The 17146-nt window shown below is 38.3% G+C and overlaps 1 protein-coding gene across 1 annotated transcript in view; it reads right to left on the reverse strand.

Moving 5' to 3' along the window:
- Window positions 1–499: 499 nt before the first annotated feature.
- Window positions 500–17146, reverse strand: part of MLLT10 (MLLT10 histone lysine methyltransferase DOT1L cofactor) — an 84140-nt gene continuing 67493 nt past the window's right edge. Inside the window, exons 12-20 of the mRNA XM_053467798.1 lie at window positions 14676–14793; window positions 10471–10543; window positions 8822–8973; window positions 5870–6058; window positions 4722–4807; window positions 4170–4510; window positions 3583–3685; window positions 2986–3207; window positions 500–2182 (exon numbers count right to left, since the gene is read on the reverse strand). Of these exons, the coding sequence (XP_053323773.1) occupies window positions 2138–2182; window positions 2986–3207; window positions 3583–3685; window positions 4170–4510; window positions 4722–4807; window positions 5870–6058; window positions 8822–8973; window positions 10471–10543; window positions 14676–14793 (1329 nt within the window). The 3' untranslated portion in view covers window positions 500–2137. The remainder of the gene's footprint in view (window positions 2183–2985; window positions 3208–3582; window positions 3686–4169; window positions 4511–4721; window positions 4808–5869; window positions 6059–8821; window positions 8974–10470; window positions 10544–14675; window positions 14794–17146) is intronic.

A 17146-nucleotide genomic window follows, 5' to 3' on the forward strand; every position in this document is an offset into this window, starting at 1 on the left:
AGAAGGTCTCGTGCCAGGTCACAAACAGGCAGTTTATGGGGGGAAATAAATGTCTTTTTTTTTATTCCCTTAGTAATTAAGAAAACATTTGCTTTCACATGCCTTATTCATCTCTCACATTCAATTAAACCAGCCGCGGTTATGAGACCACTGAACTGAAAGGGTTAATTAAACCAGATGTCACACAATGTTAACCAGTTTTTGTACGGATTAAAATTTATTCAAAAACCCCGCTTAACAATTGTTTAAGTACACATGGATTTTTTTTTTTTAAACAACTAAGTAAATTATTAACACAAACCAATAATTTTTTTCTATTTCTTTTTGCGATCTAGCTAAACAGTGGGTAACAAATCAGAAAAACAAACCACACTGATGCTGTTTTACAGAATAGCGTGTACAAAAACACCCATGGAAAGGTTTTAAAACTCCTAAAAAATATAAAAATAAATTACATTTTTGTCTTTATTTTGCCGATTAGAAATATTACAAATCAAAATATTATTGTGTTTTTATTTTCCATATGAATTTTCTTTCGAAAGCAAATTACAAAAGCAAATTCACAAAAAGCTTATATACAGAATGAGGTAAGATCTGTGCAGCAAAACCTCACGTTTCTAAATTTGTGGGTTTTTTTATTTTATTTTCCGCTGAATACACAGTGCAGGTCAAGATACAGCGGACGCTATTTTGCTACAATATACAATGCAAATATGTTACACCAAATAAGTAGTCCTACAACCAGCTGTATAAATGTTTTATCACTTTAATGATGTTGACGATTAGTGAAAGGTTCTGTACTTTTAGCGTAGGACAACAATAGGTCGTCCATGAAAGGAATGTATAGATCAAATAGTTAAGTAAAAAGTATGAGCCGCCTGTTCTGTCTGTTATTGCTGCAAGAATCCCTGCATTTTCGACAGGACAGGTAATGAAGCTGGCAGTAAAACACTTAAGAAAACACATATTTGGAAGAAAATCTAAATTCTGATTGCTGCCTTAATGTTTGCAGCCAATCAGGAGACTAGAAATCAAATCATGGTACTGACCGGAAAATATACAGATGAGAATAAACTATTGGCAGGCCATCGCAGTAACACAACTAAATACTTGGAACTCATAACTTTTACATTATATATATTTCTGAACTTTGCTAAATGTATAAAATCGTATAAACTCCAAACATTACACTCTCTGTAAACAGGGAAGGGAGGGAAGTGTGTATGCTCTGGGGTCGCCGCTATGGACTTCAATGCTCCTCAACCAATGACTGGTGGAGCATTATGGGATTTGTAGTCTTCCGCAGTGGCATCACGGGAGATTGTTTAACTCTTTGAGTTAATGTTAGAGTTGCATAAAACTCTTTAGTGAAATTAGGAGAAATTGCCCCAGCCAAATATTAGTGGCACTTAAGACGATAAAAGCTGCTAGTGCAACATGAATACTTACTGCAGTAAACATTGTCCCCTTAAGATGTGCTCAGCAGCACTACCACCAGTTTGCGCAGTGAGCTTTGCAACAGGCACTTGCATTAGTCTTATGCTGTCCCAAGGAAAAATTAACCCTTTCACCATCCCTTCTGTTTTCTGCACTTGTTTACAGAAAACGATACGAGTAGACATCCCTGTGATATTTATTCTGCTTTAATATATATATATATATATATATTATTAATACCTTTATGAGACCAGTGAGAAGATGTTGATGTTTGAAGGACTTTCTAGTAAACCCTGAAGATGAGATGCACTGCGTTACCAGCAAAAGTACACAGCAGTCACATTGCCACTGGAGGACTCCATCTCCTTACTTAGTTTCTTCCAAACTCCAAGCTGGTAATTCTTCCATACATTTTTATCTTTCTCGGACTTCACCGCCAACATAGACATTTCAGTGCAACAAACGCTACATAAATTAAAAACAAAATAAATATCTAAGGCCTTCTCACAAAGGCTTCCACTATTTGCCTCTGTTTGGTCTAATCCCGTGAAAATCTGCTTGTCCATTCAGCGTTGGTAAAACAGAAAGTGAAGGAGAGAATTGTCTGTTGTCCCTGTGTGCATCGGTTCATCACCACAAAAAAAGGAAGACATCTGTAGTGAGTGAAGCTTCAGGAGGAAAGTCTTCTGCTTCTTGAAAATCAGCTTTTATCTTGAATTACTGGTCCGGTTTTATCTCCAAGCCTCTGGATATAATAAAAAAAAAAATTTAAAAAAGGAATTGGCGATTTCATGAATAACAGAACATCAAAGCAGATACCTAAAAAAATAAGCACCAGGGAACATCTTCTGGAGGTCTAGCCACTGCACACATTAACCCAAATCTAGAAACATTGTTGGTTTTTAAATTAACCCTCAGTATTCCAAGATGACTGCATGTTCTCGTGCTGGGGACATTTTCTGAGGCACCTGCCATGGAGAAGCGGATGAAGCTCATGTGAAATATATAAATACTGGTAGGATGAAGGGCTGCTAATTTCACAGCAATGTTTAGACCATATGTCTTATGTAGTATTAACACTTTTGCATAAGCAAAGACCTTGAATATATATATATATATATATATATATATATATATATATATATATATATAAAAATCTAAGAGCCCTACCTCCCTCCATCCCTCCTGAATATATATAAATTCTTAATTGGATTAGAGAGACAGCAGGTGATCTACCATCCTCTAAACTATACAAGAAAAAGGTGTTTTGCAAAATATCCTTTTCAATGACATTGGCTCTACTAGTGTACATATAGAAAGCTATGTCATAATCCCCCAACACCTCGTCTTAATTTTGGAAGTCATTAATGGGCTGTGAGATAACCTTCAATGGAAGTGATCAGCACAGACTTATTTGTGCTCCACCAGAGGAAATAGACCCCTCTTGGCTAGCCCTAAGGGCTCACAGGTTCCATACTGCAAAGCTTGGTTTTAAATAACAAAAACACAATTCTTCTTGAACATTACATTATCAAAGGAGTCACTTACTGCCACTTTCTGAGCTGTGCTTTCACTGTGCATGGCAAGGAAAGGGTTAGTAGTGGATGCGTGAAGAGAGGCAGTTTGAGAGCCAGCCAACAGGTTGTTCAAGGGCAGCTGCGCTGCTGCCGCGGCAGGAAGTTGCAGCTGCTGCAGTTCCGTCTGGTGGTGGTGGTGCTGCTGCTGCTGTTGGTGCTGCATTAACTGATACAACAGAGTGTGGTGCTGCTCCTAGAAATAAAGTGTGAGAAGTATAAAATTACCAAATAGTACATAAAACTCACATCCATGCAGCTTTTAGTAACATTTAGTCAATTTAGTAAAACTACAGCTTGTGCTTTTGGTTTGAATTAAGTGGCTATTTTTACTTTTTTAAACCCAGCAAAGCCTGCGCAGCTACTCTCCCGGCACTGACTGGAACAGCCAATCAGGAAGGGGTGGAATGAAAACGTAAGGAGCAGTAAAGAGAACTGCTCTTACTGAAATGCAGAATTCCTAGAGTTCTGAATGCTGCATCCAGACATGAAACTGAAAACCAACTGATAAAACACGCAGATCACGGTAACCTGCCGGTGTTACAGGGATGGCTCTGGCCACACAACTTACCGGCGTGAGCTGCTGAGAGCTCAGAAGCTGCTGCAGCTGCTGGTGTTGCTGGTGAAGCAGTAGCTGTCTCTGTTGGTCAGAGAGCAGTCCTAATCCCGACGCACTAGAAGAGAAACAAACCAGACATTTAAAAGAACACGTTGCGACCGTTATGAATAAACACATTTTTCTTAGCTTGTTACAGAGCGGCCCGATGTCCAGAATGAAACAATGTATACTTCCAGCCATGTCCTGTAACTACTGTATAATGTCACATATAATGTTCACAATGTTTCCTTACATCACAGCTCAGGGTACAAAATAGTGAGACCTATAAACAAAGTAATTCAGCAATGAAGTTCTGATCTAAGCATATATATACTACATACAGTGTGCTGTTAAATGCAGAATAGGGAATCCGACATAATTCTGCACCCCTACCCCCAGATGTAAAAACACAAAGCATATTCCAGGAAAAACATCTGCTCATACTGTCATTATATCACATGGACAATAAGAGTAAAGGTTGAAAATCTGTATTCAGATATAAATCATACAATAACCATAAATCAAATTTGGATCATTTTAGACAAATGTGTTAATTTTACCTGTTTGTTAGCGTGGGAGTGATGGGGTGTGTGACATTGGGCAATATGGAGGCGTGAGTGAGAGCCGTGGTCTGAGGCAAAGTGGCTGGCGTCTGGATAACTCCATTAAGGGCCCCTACAATGCCATTGATAGCCAGCTGGTTGGCCGGTAAGGCTCCAATTATTGCCCCCACGCTCTGCACAGTGGGAAGAGCTTGTGTGACCGTCTGAATGCCACTTGTCAGGGTACTCATTGTTACACCGTTGATCCTTTGAACTTGCTGTGCTGGACTTTGCCCATCAGGTGGTGGAGTAGACAGAGATGAAGAACTGCTGGTGCTCTGTCCACTTGAGGTGCGATCCTGTAACAAAAAATTAAATAGAAGATAATAGCTTGTAAAGCTTTATATATATAGCCTTATATGCAGCTATATGTCATCGTAACGGCACAGAGCTGTATACACTCACTGTACATACATACGTATATTACCATGCCAGCATCCTTACAACCCATACACTGCACATTTATATAAGACGTGTACCACAATGCCACCCAACAACGACAAAGCATACCTGATGGGAAGCTGAAAGAGCGCTCTCTGTCTGGAAGTTTCCCAAGTGAGGACTTTTATTGAAGCTCAGAGAATCTGTGTTTGATACTAGAATGAAGCAGAAAAGGAATGTTTTCTAGAGAATCCAAATACAAATTTCAGGTGGACACATCTCAGAATATAATATCTGATCTCAGAATCCTAATACCTAAAATCTTAATGTTAGTACCCTGTGCGTCATTTCAAAATTAATCTCTAGGCTTGCACCACTAGAAGATGCAATGGATCAGTTTCCTGAGCCTAAGATTCAACCAGCAGTCAGTACGACTGTTACGGGCTGTATCTAAGACAGCTATAAAAACCCTACATTGACCAACCCATGTTCCTAAAGTGGTCCTCTTGACAGACGTGTTATTTTTGGGTATTACAGAAACTCATTCTTTCCACATGTCCTCTGGCACTAACACGATAGTAAATAGCCCCTAACAAGCAAACAGTCAGAAGATGAACACCAGAGAGCTTGCAGTCTACACATGGTTGTGAAAATGATATATATAATAATATATGTATTAATCTATACAATCTATTATGTGTTATGAGTATAGTTTATTTTTTATATGACTGTGATTGATATAAAAGTTTGGTAAAAATTTTGTTCCATAAAAAAATTATTCTACAGACCTTTAACTAAAATATCTTTCATGGCATTTGCATAAGATAATGGAGGTAACTCATGGAGGCAATAAATACTTTGCTTATAAAAACTAAAATCGTTTACTTAACAAGCATCAGAGCATAACCCTCTGGAACACTGAACCAGACAAGTAAAGTTTTATAACCCAAGAGAAATACATGGGATGGGAGTACAAAGTGCCAAGCTGTACACTGATTATAAATTATAAAGTCTTGTTCGGTGTGGATCTAATTACAAGACCACTGTGGCCCTACACTTTGTGGAACTCAATAAATATTTTGTGTCATTCCAGCATCTGGCTTTGGACTCAAACCATAAAGAACTAAGAAATGTCATCTTCTTTATTGGGCACTTGGAAGAAAACGATGGTCAGGTTAATGGACATTCTTTAGTGGACGGTGTATAATGCTCAGTCAAACATGATATCCAATACCCGTCATCAAATAATGAATGTGTAAAGGGTTTGATGCACTTACTACCATGCAGTGGGTAAGTATGCCCTTGAGAGGGTGCGCTGGGAACCGCGGATATTGTTGGAAAAGGAACCGAGAGCTGCGCATTTAGAAGCTGAAGACGCTCCTTCTTGGCTGTCAGATTTTTAATCTGTTCCTCCAGCCTCCTGTTCTCGACTTGCAGTTGGTGTAGAGACTTCAGCATGCCTAAAACTAACAAGAAGAGAAAGGTACCTGTGACACAACTGGCTTTACAAATAACCACACTGAAAGCCACCATTTAGCGCCTGTGGTGCCTAGCTGACTTATATGCATTTTATTTGTTACATATTAGAAATAGTTACAGAATATTAAAATGTTACAGAAAATGGGACTCAAAAACGAAATAAAAAATTTAATCGCTCATCTTAATAGAATTAGCAGTTGCTTAAAGTCTTGATTTACCTAAAATATCTCTGCACAACTGCAGATCATCGTTAAAAAGAGCTATTTACTAGTTGCTCATTTGATATTAAAACATGCAACAGAAAAATGTAAAAAAAAACAAAAAAAAAACAACTTTTGAGCGTAAAGTTGTAACCCAAAACTAGAATGTGGTTGTAACTGCACAAATGAGTTGTGTCTGTAGTTCAGGGCTCATCAGTCTGTCAGTGCAGACGAAGGGGAGAAGGCTTCCTAATCAGATCTTGACCACCAAGTTTCTGGACCCTTGGGCCTCAGGATTTCCTGGTCTTTGATGAAATGGAAAGGGAACAGATTTTGCCGGCAGGGACTCCCTGCACCAGATGAGAAGAATCCGCCCTGGCAAGCATCATCTTATTCCCACTGCAATTAAGCAACTGGAATTTATAAGAACGGACTATGGAAATCAACTGCAAATTTGAAAAATATATATATATATATATATATATAAGTATGTGTGTGCGTGCGTGCGTGCGGACGAACTGCATCTAAACAGAATAATGAATTCAGGTTCTACGTGGTATTGAGTTTTTTCATTCTTAAGTTTTAAATATTACGCAGCATAAACCTCTCGTATTTTGGGATAAAAAACAAATCCAATGGATTGTCAATAAAGATTGATTAGAGAAAATTAAGTTCATAGAGTAGTTATTAAGTACTGCAGGTGGGGAATAAAAAGATAGATTAAAAAAAAGCACAAATAAATGTGATTATTCAACTTATTTGCTATTTTGCATGCAATGTGATGCGTATCAAAGTGGAACGTAAAGCGTTAACAGCATTCTGTATTTTTACGTGCTACTCTACAACATATATATATTTATATATATATATAAAGATGCTTCCATCAACATACACTTGGCAGATCTATCATTTTATTCTTTCATCTATAGTTGTAACCAAAGTTAAAAAAAAAACAAAAAACTTTTAGATGCCATTTCAGTCTCTATGGCGATCGTCAATCAGTGCCTGCTATTGTGTCACATGACAAGCATTCCCCAAAAACCTATGGCAGAGGCAAAACTTCATATGAATAAAGAAGTCATCAACAAAACTGAGATTTATGTTTGTTGTTGTGTTTAGTAGTAAGTATTAAATTCAGTAGAGCTGGTGGGACAGCACCTTTAAGACGTCACACTCTGTAATGCGGACAGTTCTAGAACAGTGTAGATAGTACAATAAAGTTTCCTTTGTTTGACCTCTATTCCCGGAGATAAATGTGTATCGCGGGGCACAGCCACATCTGGTCATTTCCCAAGCATTCGTTTGTCCCTCCTCTCCAGGCGCACACAAAGGAGCTCTCAGAGAGCCCAAATGAGATGCGATACGACTTTAGTAACCTGTCCTCTAGCTATCATGTTTAAAGGATTATCCCTGCACGAATTTCCTCACAATTAGCATTTTGCCGGCGAGCCATTCACAGACGACACAAGCGCAACGAGATTCATTTTGGCTGCCTGCAAACTTTTTGTTGTTTTTAAATTCTACTTCAAAGTCCTCGGTAGCAACCGTTTCGTTACATTTACATGCAAAGCTTTGCCTGTGAAAAATATCCGTTTTATATATATATATAGTTTTTTAAAATATCTGTAATACAAGAAAAAAAAGAAAAACCCCTCCTCAATCAGTTTAGTTTTTATTAGTTCTGCTAGATGACTGACTGGCAAAAATGGTTGTTTTTTTTTTGGGGGGGGATTTTTTGTGTGATTTTGTCATTAGTAACGGGTGCTGGAAATAACACAATCCCAGCAAAAAAAACAACAAAAAAAACCCCTCTATGTGTATTACATGGATCCTCTGCCATAAGTTTTTTTTTTGTTTTTTTTTTAGTGAATGATTTATTACACATTAATGGTTCACCTCACAGCAGGGAGCTAAACGAACCTGAGGTTATATGTAGGTTGTCTTCAGCGCAGTGGCTTGCATACCACTGAGTGCTGGTAAATATATCCATCGTATATTTTAATTTTGTTTATTAAAAAAACAAACAAAAAAAAACCTTAGGGCCGCAAGTACCTACGAACTTAGTTCTCATTTTATTGCATAGCCAAGTTATGTCAGTGCTGTCTTCTAACGTCGTAACCTTGTGTCTGAGTGCGTTTTCTTAGCAGGGTGATAAAGCAGAGGAAATTACATACAGGTTCCAATAAGCGATGGAAACGCTGTTCTAGGCTTTTAAAAACTAGAAAAAACAACATTCACTGGATTTACGAGTGGATTCCAAAGTGATAGTTTAAAGTTCTAAGCAGTTTACAGGCTGCAGCAATATGTTCTCCGTACACTCGCAGGGACATACCCACTCCCACTGAGCCGCTCAGCCTGGGATGACCCACGGATGAGACGGGTGTTCGGTGATGAGGCACGCGGTAACATTATGAGACAAAGGCACTTTAGAAGGACTTGAGTGGGAATCGCTGTGGGACATCACCAATTTTTAAAATAATAAAAAAAAATAAAAATGGATTTGCATCTTCATGTTAAAGCACCGCTCTACAGCGCTTAACACGGACTTACTGTCGCTCGTGGCTCCTTGCTCCTGTAGAAACTGCTGTCCCTCATTCCACTGCCTCTCCAGAAGTTGTTCTATGCTGGTTGCCACAGGAGGAATATTTTCTAGACTGTTTCCAGACTGTTCATATCGAGATGGCAGATTATTCAGTGGAGATCTGTAGGAATGCCATCGTCCATTAAAAACCAAAAAATAAGTGATTGCTTATAATAATTGTTTCTTAAAGAATAGATTATTACAATATATGTCTATGCTCAGCTACATTGCCATCATCATATAAAATATGTATGCATCCCAGTGAGTGGGGGGGGCACTGCATTTATCTTACTTTTGCTTTCTATCACATTATAGAAAGCGTGGATGATTATTCTTTTTAAATAATAATAAGGATATTGATGGGACCAAGAAAAAACATTTCTTCATTTTTATATTAAACAGACTTAAAGCAAATAAGCATGTAAAGAAAACATTAGCATCCCCAATAACACACAGTCTTAATTACACAAAAGAATGCAAACATTTGTTTTTCTATCGAGGGTCGGCATTTGGCTATTTACATTTTCATAAATGCAAAACCAAGCGACTGCATTCAAAAATCCGAGCGAGCCGTGAGCAGGTGTCCCTTTCACCTAATAGTCAGTTAAACCAGCCCTTCCTCTGAAGCAGGATACAATTTCCCTAAAAAATGTACACAGGATTAAAAGGTTGTGATCAGTCTTTCAACTGTCAGCATTGCTCCTCGGCAGGAGCATCCGCATATTGAAAAACAAATGCAAAGTATTCGCCCTGGGACTGCTAGTCAGCGTGACTTATCATGGCAGGTCTGCATCCAGCACTCTGCGGCCCCGGCATAAATTGGAAGGAACATGATGGACGAGGACTTCTAAAGAGAGGGAATGGAGAACCACGGGGGACTCCACTGTCTACTTACTATAAGGGCAGGAGGAGTCAACGTCCCAACGCACCATTTCATTATTTACTCTGAACATGCAGAAATCTCTACACACATTATATATATATATATATATATATATATATATATATATATATATATATATATATATATATATATATATATACACACACACATAATATATATCTATCTATATGTCTATATATATATATATATATATATATATATACACACACACACACACATACACATAATATATATCTATATATATATATCTATATATATACACACACACACACACACCGCACCCTCTCCAAGACGCCACAAAACATTACTGATACATGGCTGGACTATCTCTTTAAAAACAGAATATGGTATTCAGATAAACTTTTTTTAAATTGAATTTATATTTGATTTGCTAGCTCCAGAGTATTTTCTGAAGCCCTTTGACGGGATGAGGATTTATTATTATTATTTTATTTTAATTTTCTTTTTTACTTTAGCCATGATCACATTAATGGGTCCTGTCGGTTTCCTAGCATCACGGGTTTGAATGATGCAGAAAGTGTTTTCACTTTTACCATTCAGTATTTGCAGACATTCTCTCTGTGCTGCCTGGGTCGCTTATCTATGTTTGTATTTGCTATGTCAACAAAAGTCTGCGACAAAATACATAAAATGAAATAAAACCCCCCAAAACCAAGTTCCGCTGTCAATCACGACTGAGCACACACTACTTACCTAGGAGAGGCGCTTCCTCTTGGGGATGTCCCTCTGACAACGAGGCCGCGATTCTGGTCTCCCGCATCTTGATCTGCTTAAGAGATAATTAATAAAGAGAACTTGCTTTTTACTTGTTACATTTATCACCTCTAGATTGTAAGCTTGTGAGCCAGGCACTCTTTATCTAATGTATCGGTTTGTCTTAGTCTGTTAGTCTTCTAGGTTTGTCAGAAGCGTTGAATGTATGTATTGTAGGAAGTGCATTCATTTGTTAGCGTTGTATAAATAAAAGATAATAATTTGGTAATTAATAAGCCAAGCATCCGGCAGTCACATGAGATCACATTACAATACTTTCTCATGATGTTTACTGTAGGCTGGGGTTGAGATTTTGTCCGCTACATCCTAAACTTTACCAGTGCCACAAAACTCTTGGTCAACAAAACATAACAAAAGAAGAAATACAACTTGTTTCTGATTTATTGTTCAACTAATTTAACTTCTTTGAAATGTTGTCACCAAAATATCCAAAAATTAACAATTTTATTTAAAAGCTCTGTGTAATTATCTGAAATTTATTATCTGGCCGGGGTTACTGCATGACATGAGCAACCTTAAGCACTGAAAGCGTGGATCATACCATCACAACCAGATAGGGTATATGACCACAGAAGAAGATGAAAGGCACCTGGGTTGGTAAAAAGGGCAAATGGGAGAAATCATTGAGAGAGAAGAGCCAGAGGAAATGGATTGAAATGTCACAGGGGGAGAGACAAATGAATGACGGTTAAATGAAGTGGAAATGTTGGGGAGACGCACACAGTGCAGGAAGCAGTGGGTGTAAGGGTGGAGTGGTGCAAGAGAGGGTATTGAAGAGTTAGATGTGGAAACGTAGAAAGGGGGCATTGAAATAGAGGCACAACTGCAATTCAATAAGGAAAATAACATCTGGGGAAAGAAAAGAAATTGGGAGAAATGACAGCATTAGCGAGGCACACAGGAGCTCGAACATACTGTGAAGGCTCTACAATGAGACATTAGAAGCTGTGGATCCCTAGAACCTTGAACGTAAAGGAAGCCAATTGGAAATAGAGGAAGAAAATGCGAGACAGGAAAGAGAAGGGGTATCTGTGCAGAATCCATGCCTGCCACTATATGTATGAATATATCTGTTGTTTCAGCTTTCCCTCTACGACTTCTCACATGTTCTTCTGTTCTAATGAAGGCTCGTGTGAGTGTGGTCTTCATAGACCTGATTGCAGTAATACGGTGTATACAGACGAACATATTCTCCTCATCGCCAAGTTAAACATTTCCTTTAAGACCTTAATAGAGCGAGATTAAGCATCCTGAACTGTGTGAGTTACCCCCACCTCTCGCTTTCCTCCTTCATATTTCTGGAGCTACGGCAGCCCGTGGATAATGCGTAGCTCTTTCATTCAGGTTTACAGGGAAGGAGTGTGGTTCCCATTTGCGATATACCTCCCCTCTGCCACTTTTAATTTCTCTAGTGAAAGTAATGAATCACAGCTGTGAATGGCTAATCTGTATGCTTATCACAGCAAATCCCAATGCATCGCGCGGGTTAACACTTTCCACTCTGACAAACCCCAATCATTAGGTCTACTGACATTGCCTTAAATAATCCATACAGGAAACCCTTTAATTAAATGCAAATGCAGAGGAAGAGGAGGTACAGGAGGTAGACCGACCAACGGAAAATCTACAAGTGCTTCCTGATTGGCAACCCGAACCGATGTAAAGATTAGCATATGGAATGTAAACACATGGACGTATCTACTAAGCCAAAAAGTTATTAAAGTGTATATATCACTTATTTAAAACAGTTCACAATTAGCACATTACCGCTTCTAAACATTTTTTTTACATTTTTATTTACAAAAAATAGCAATAAAAGAAAACCCTACAGTGTATTCCACCAAGCCGCATTGAAACCCACAGGGTTAAGAGAACTTGCCTGCAGCCCTCAACAAAAGCAACCCTATCTGGCCCCATAGAAGGTTATCCTCCCTTCATTCTGAGTCGAAAGACCTCTGACCCTTGGCTGGCAAAGACATGATTGATCCATTCTTGGTAAACTGTTAAACCCATCCCCCTCCAACAAACATGCATGACTACCAAGACATGTCAACAAAACCCCTCACGCACACCCCTCTCCAGGAGGGAAGGAGACAAAGCAAACCCAGGAACACATTCAGCCTGTGAAGAACACCAGGGGAACATAAGCATTTCTGAGAAGTGACTTCAAATGTACAGTGCACAGTTTGCTGGGGCAAAATCACATTTACATATAGACGAGACAATGTACAAAAAGCAGCGCTGCCTTTATGTACCCCCTAATCTTATATTTTATAATCTTATACATGGTAACATTAAGAGGACACTCCAGCCATCAGATGGATTTTGCTAGTTGAGTGGTCCCTTAACTTTTTCTTTAGCCCTCGTACAAACGTATGGCTTACTTGCGTCGAACACCCCAGAACAGAGGGCTCTGACCCCCGGTGCACATGCACAGAAAGTGCTTCCATTGACTTCAACAGAAGCACATTTCTGCCACAGACTGGGTGCCAATCACCAGTTCAAAAGGTCTGACCACAGAGGAGGCTGCGGGCATCTCTCTGGAAGGCGAGTGATTTATGTTATTTATATTTAGGTTGTTGAGGAGGCTGCCGGGACACACACACACACACACACACACACACACACGCGCACACGCACACGCATCATATTTTATTCTCAAATTACAGGGACCGTGGAGATTTCTAGAGCAATAATGTGATCTACAAACAGTGAGCATCTGCTTTAAATGTAGTCTGTAACACAATTCTTAACTTGTAGATATCTTTTCTAAAACTTTTTTTTTTTTATACATAAGACAGCAGTTGTGCAGAGACTCTACATTCTTTTATTTGCAACTCTGGTTTGGTTGTAATAACATAACATACATATCACGACTTCAAGTTATGTACTGTTGTTGATTAGCTTTTACTCTGTTTGAGTCTCTGAACGGCTGCTGCACTTCCCTATCCCCCTCCTAGTGGAAGAAATCAGCAATGCCTGTGATACGACTGCTTCTTTATATAGATTTCCAATTTAACACTATATGTCACTAAAGAGGCATCTTAAATGGGGGGAAAAGATACGACGAGAGATAGGAAGACATTTAAGATAAATGCACAAGGTCTGCATGGAAAAAGGGGCCTAAAGTTAGCATGCTCAGAACGATGCACAAACACTGATCTATGGTTATTTAACGGGCTAGAAATCAATTGAAAGCAATAATGATTTTTAATGCATGCCTTATTTCTAAATGTCTTTCTAATGTTTCTAATTATCTTTCATTGTAGTTGGTGAATAAACCTTTCTGAGACATTCTGCTTTAATCAATCCACAAAATGTAAATACGGGACGTGATACTTACTGTTCTCCCTTCAGTAGTGTGACGGCACACTGGTACTGGGGTAGGAAACTCTGAAATGTTTATGTAATGGTTTTAGCCCCTAACTAAATATGGGTGACACAAGTGCACCGATGGAATGAAGGTATGGAGCAAATGCTTTGTTGAATGTTTCCAGTTAAATATTCTTCATCAGTACTAAAAAAAGGGTATGTCCAAAAAAATGCAGTTCTTTTGAAACTTGAAGGCTTATGGTGAGCGTTTGAAACTAGATGTGAGTATAGCCAGCAAAATAAAGTTCTCTTGTGTCAATATGGCCAAGTCTAAAAAGAAACCCTGCTCTAAATTCAAATGTGCAACGTTTATGAATTTGTGGTGTAGGCATGCAAATAAAGACATACGGATATGCTACATTTTCATTCCATAGCCGATGTTACACTGGCTTCCCACATTATACATAGCTTTGAGTACAGCACAGAGTAGTATTGCATGGCCTACAGAGTTCCACATACATACAGCGGTTTCTATCCTTCTAGATGCCATCATTGCACTTCAGGAACACAGATTTGAAAACACACGCATGCAACTCACTTCTTTCCGGGACGCCGTACAATACATTTTAACACAATCTCACATATCCGTTTAATTAACATTTAGTGAAAGTGATTCACAGAACGTTTTGGATCTGTAGACTAAGGATAACGATTATGCTTGGTATAAGTATATGCAAAATATAGATATTCAATGAAAAGTACAGCTAACATGATTCAATAGAAAACATTAATATAAAGAAATACATTTATACCTGCTTGGCTGGTTTCGGTTGACCCTAGGAGCGAACCCACTGCAGAGCTAGCATTTTGCCGGCTGCCGTAAACATGAGATGAAGACGTGGTAATGGAGGATCCAGGGAGTGCGTTTACCTGTAAAGAAAACACATTCTTAACCACTATTTCCATGTGCACGATACATACAAAACTATCCAAAACATTAAAACGCTACTCGAGTAAAAAAAGATCAAAGTTACAAGTATCTTGCATTTGGCATTGTGTAACATTAAAATAAAAATGTATGGCTAGGGAAAGAAAGCATTTGGCTTTGTAGGTACACATTTAATTGGGAAGAAGAAGCCTTTATTAAAGCTCAATTACTGTCAGTTGACTTGAATACGCATGTCCACATTGTTGAATGTCACCAAGCCCCAGAGGAAGGCTCCTATTGATAAAGGGGAATTAGACAGTAATGAGAACAGTATCTTGCCATATAATCACAGCACATATTCTTGGGCTCTGCCTAGCTGGTTCTAGAATAGAATTTGATTTCTGCAGAGGGAAACGAGACGCGGGACTAACGTGGAAAATAAAATCATCAGGGATTCTATTGTTCGGTATCAATTCTGACAAAAGGCGCAAAGGAAGATTTTATGTAAAATACTGAAACAGATGTAAAATTATATCTAGTACATTCATTTTCCTAATTATTTTATTATCCCTCGACTGGCTTAATCACCAATCAGAATGCCCTAAAATACACTTGATAAAATGATTGATCAGAGTGATGTAATAAACTCTCAGCCATAATACTTAAGAAAATCAACCAATGCCATGCTTGTATATACCCATTAAAGTTTTAGTTTGGAAAAGGTAAGCTTTGGTGGGTATTTATATTAACACACAATATAATTACACACAATTTTACACAAAAAGTTGATTAGGATCATAAAAAGTCCCCACATTCCATATACCGATGTGCTATATGAAAGTAAAACACATTATATATATTTCTATGAATGCACTCTTTTATAATGTGATAAAACACATTGCTGCTCTTTAACATGGTAAAGTAATCTGGATCTCAAAATACTTGTCTAAACTTAATCTGATTATTTTTCTCCTAGTTTATCTTTTATTCATGTGTTTTCAAGATTTCACTAACCAATTCTCATAGCAACCAACAGCCAGGGGTCTGTAGCATCTAAACAGTTAAACATAGGCACTGATATGATGGGTGACAGTACTTTAATCATTAAATCAAATGGAAGACGCCTGGAACTGTTTGGGATTAACTATTACTGACATACGGAATAAGCAAATCTTCATGGTGGTATGCCGAGCATAGCCAAGGCTTTAAAGGACCGTACTACATCTCTGGCGCCAGGACTTTCTGTGACCATGTGGGGTTTTCTGCTAATTAATCTTCTTAAACCACTAAGATGTTATAGGCAGGTAAACAACAGATGTCTCAAAAGACTGGCCTAGCTTATTTCAATCCAGCTAAGAAGGTCAACAAGGTCCCAATTCCAGATATGCCGCATAATATACACAGCCACAGAAGGTATGTATCATTAGAACATATCCACATCTCATCGGACTATGTCAGCATTGGAAAGGCTGGAGATAAAAAGCATTTTTTTGGGAACATGAGGAAGAAGTGTTGTACAAGATACTCAGCTTCACGAATCAGGCTCAGCCCTGACCCCATACAAAGATCTGTATTTTTGGCAGCTCCCCAGCTCTACTTACTGAACGGCTCTTCCAAACTTTGTATTCATTCATGTCACTAACCACCGTTCAGAAGGCCTCTGCTGGGACCTGTGCCAAACACGTGAAAATGAACCCTCCAGCATACGTAGCAAGACAGCCCGGCCAAAGTCTTGCATAATCCATCGCAATAAAAACGCTCTGCCTTGGCTGGAAACACCATTCCCTTTCGAAGAACATTCCTGTGTCTGTCATACTGGGGTTCTGTTTCAAGAATAGAAACGACTTGTACACTGAACCAAACATGTCAGTTTTAAAAAGAAAGGAGCGGGCAGTTTAATTAAGGTCAAGCAGGTTCCCAATAGTGCATTAAAATGATAACTAAGGCAGGAAAAATATGAATGAGGTTCCTCTGGCTGGAGTTTAATATTATACTACCCAAAAAATATGATTTTAAAAGACTGATATTTTTTGTTGTTCTGTGGCACTATTGTGAAAAATATACACATAAAATATCCATTTTTGGAAGAAATATATGTGGCTTTTTGGAAAAATAGTGAAAAAATAAGGTTCGTTTTAAAAAAAAAAAAGAAAGATAAAAAAATCCTTAAACACTCAATTTCAACCACAAGAAGATCTACAGGCAATTTCTCCAAATTATAAATAATGTATTCAAAAAAATACCTACCCATAAATAAAGCATCTTTCCAGCCAAATAGAAGAGAACTAGAAATTAAACCTAGTCACTGACCAAGAAACAAAAAGATCTTTATATATATCAGCAGGTGGTTAGGGG

This window comes from Spea bombifrons, chromosome 5, assembly GCF_027358695.1.
Source record: "Spea bombifrons isolate aSpeBom1 chromosome 5, aSpeBom1.2.pri, whole genome shotgun sequence".
NCBI classification, from domain to species: domain Eukaryota; kingdom Metazoa; phylum Chordata; class Amphibia; order Anura; family Pelobatidae; genus Spea; species Spea bombifrons.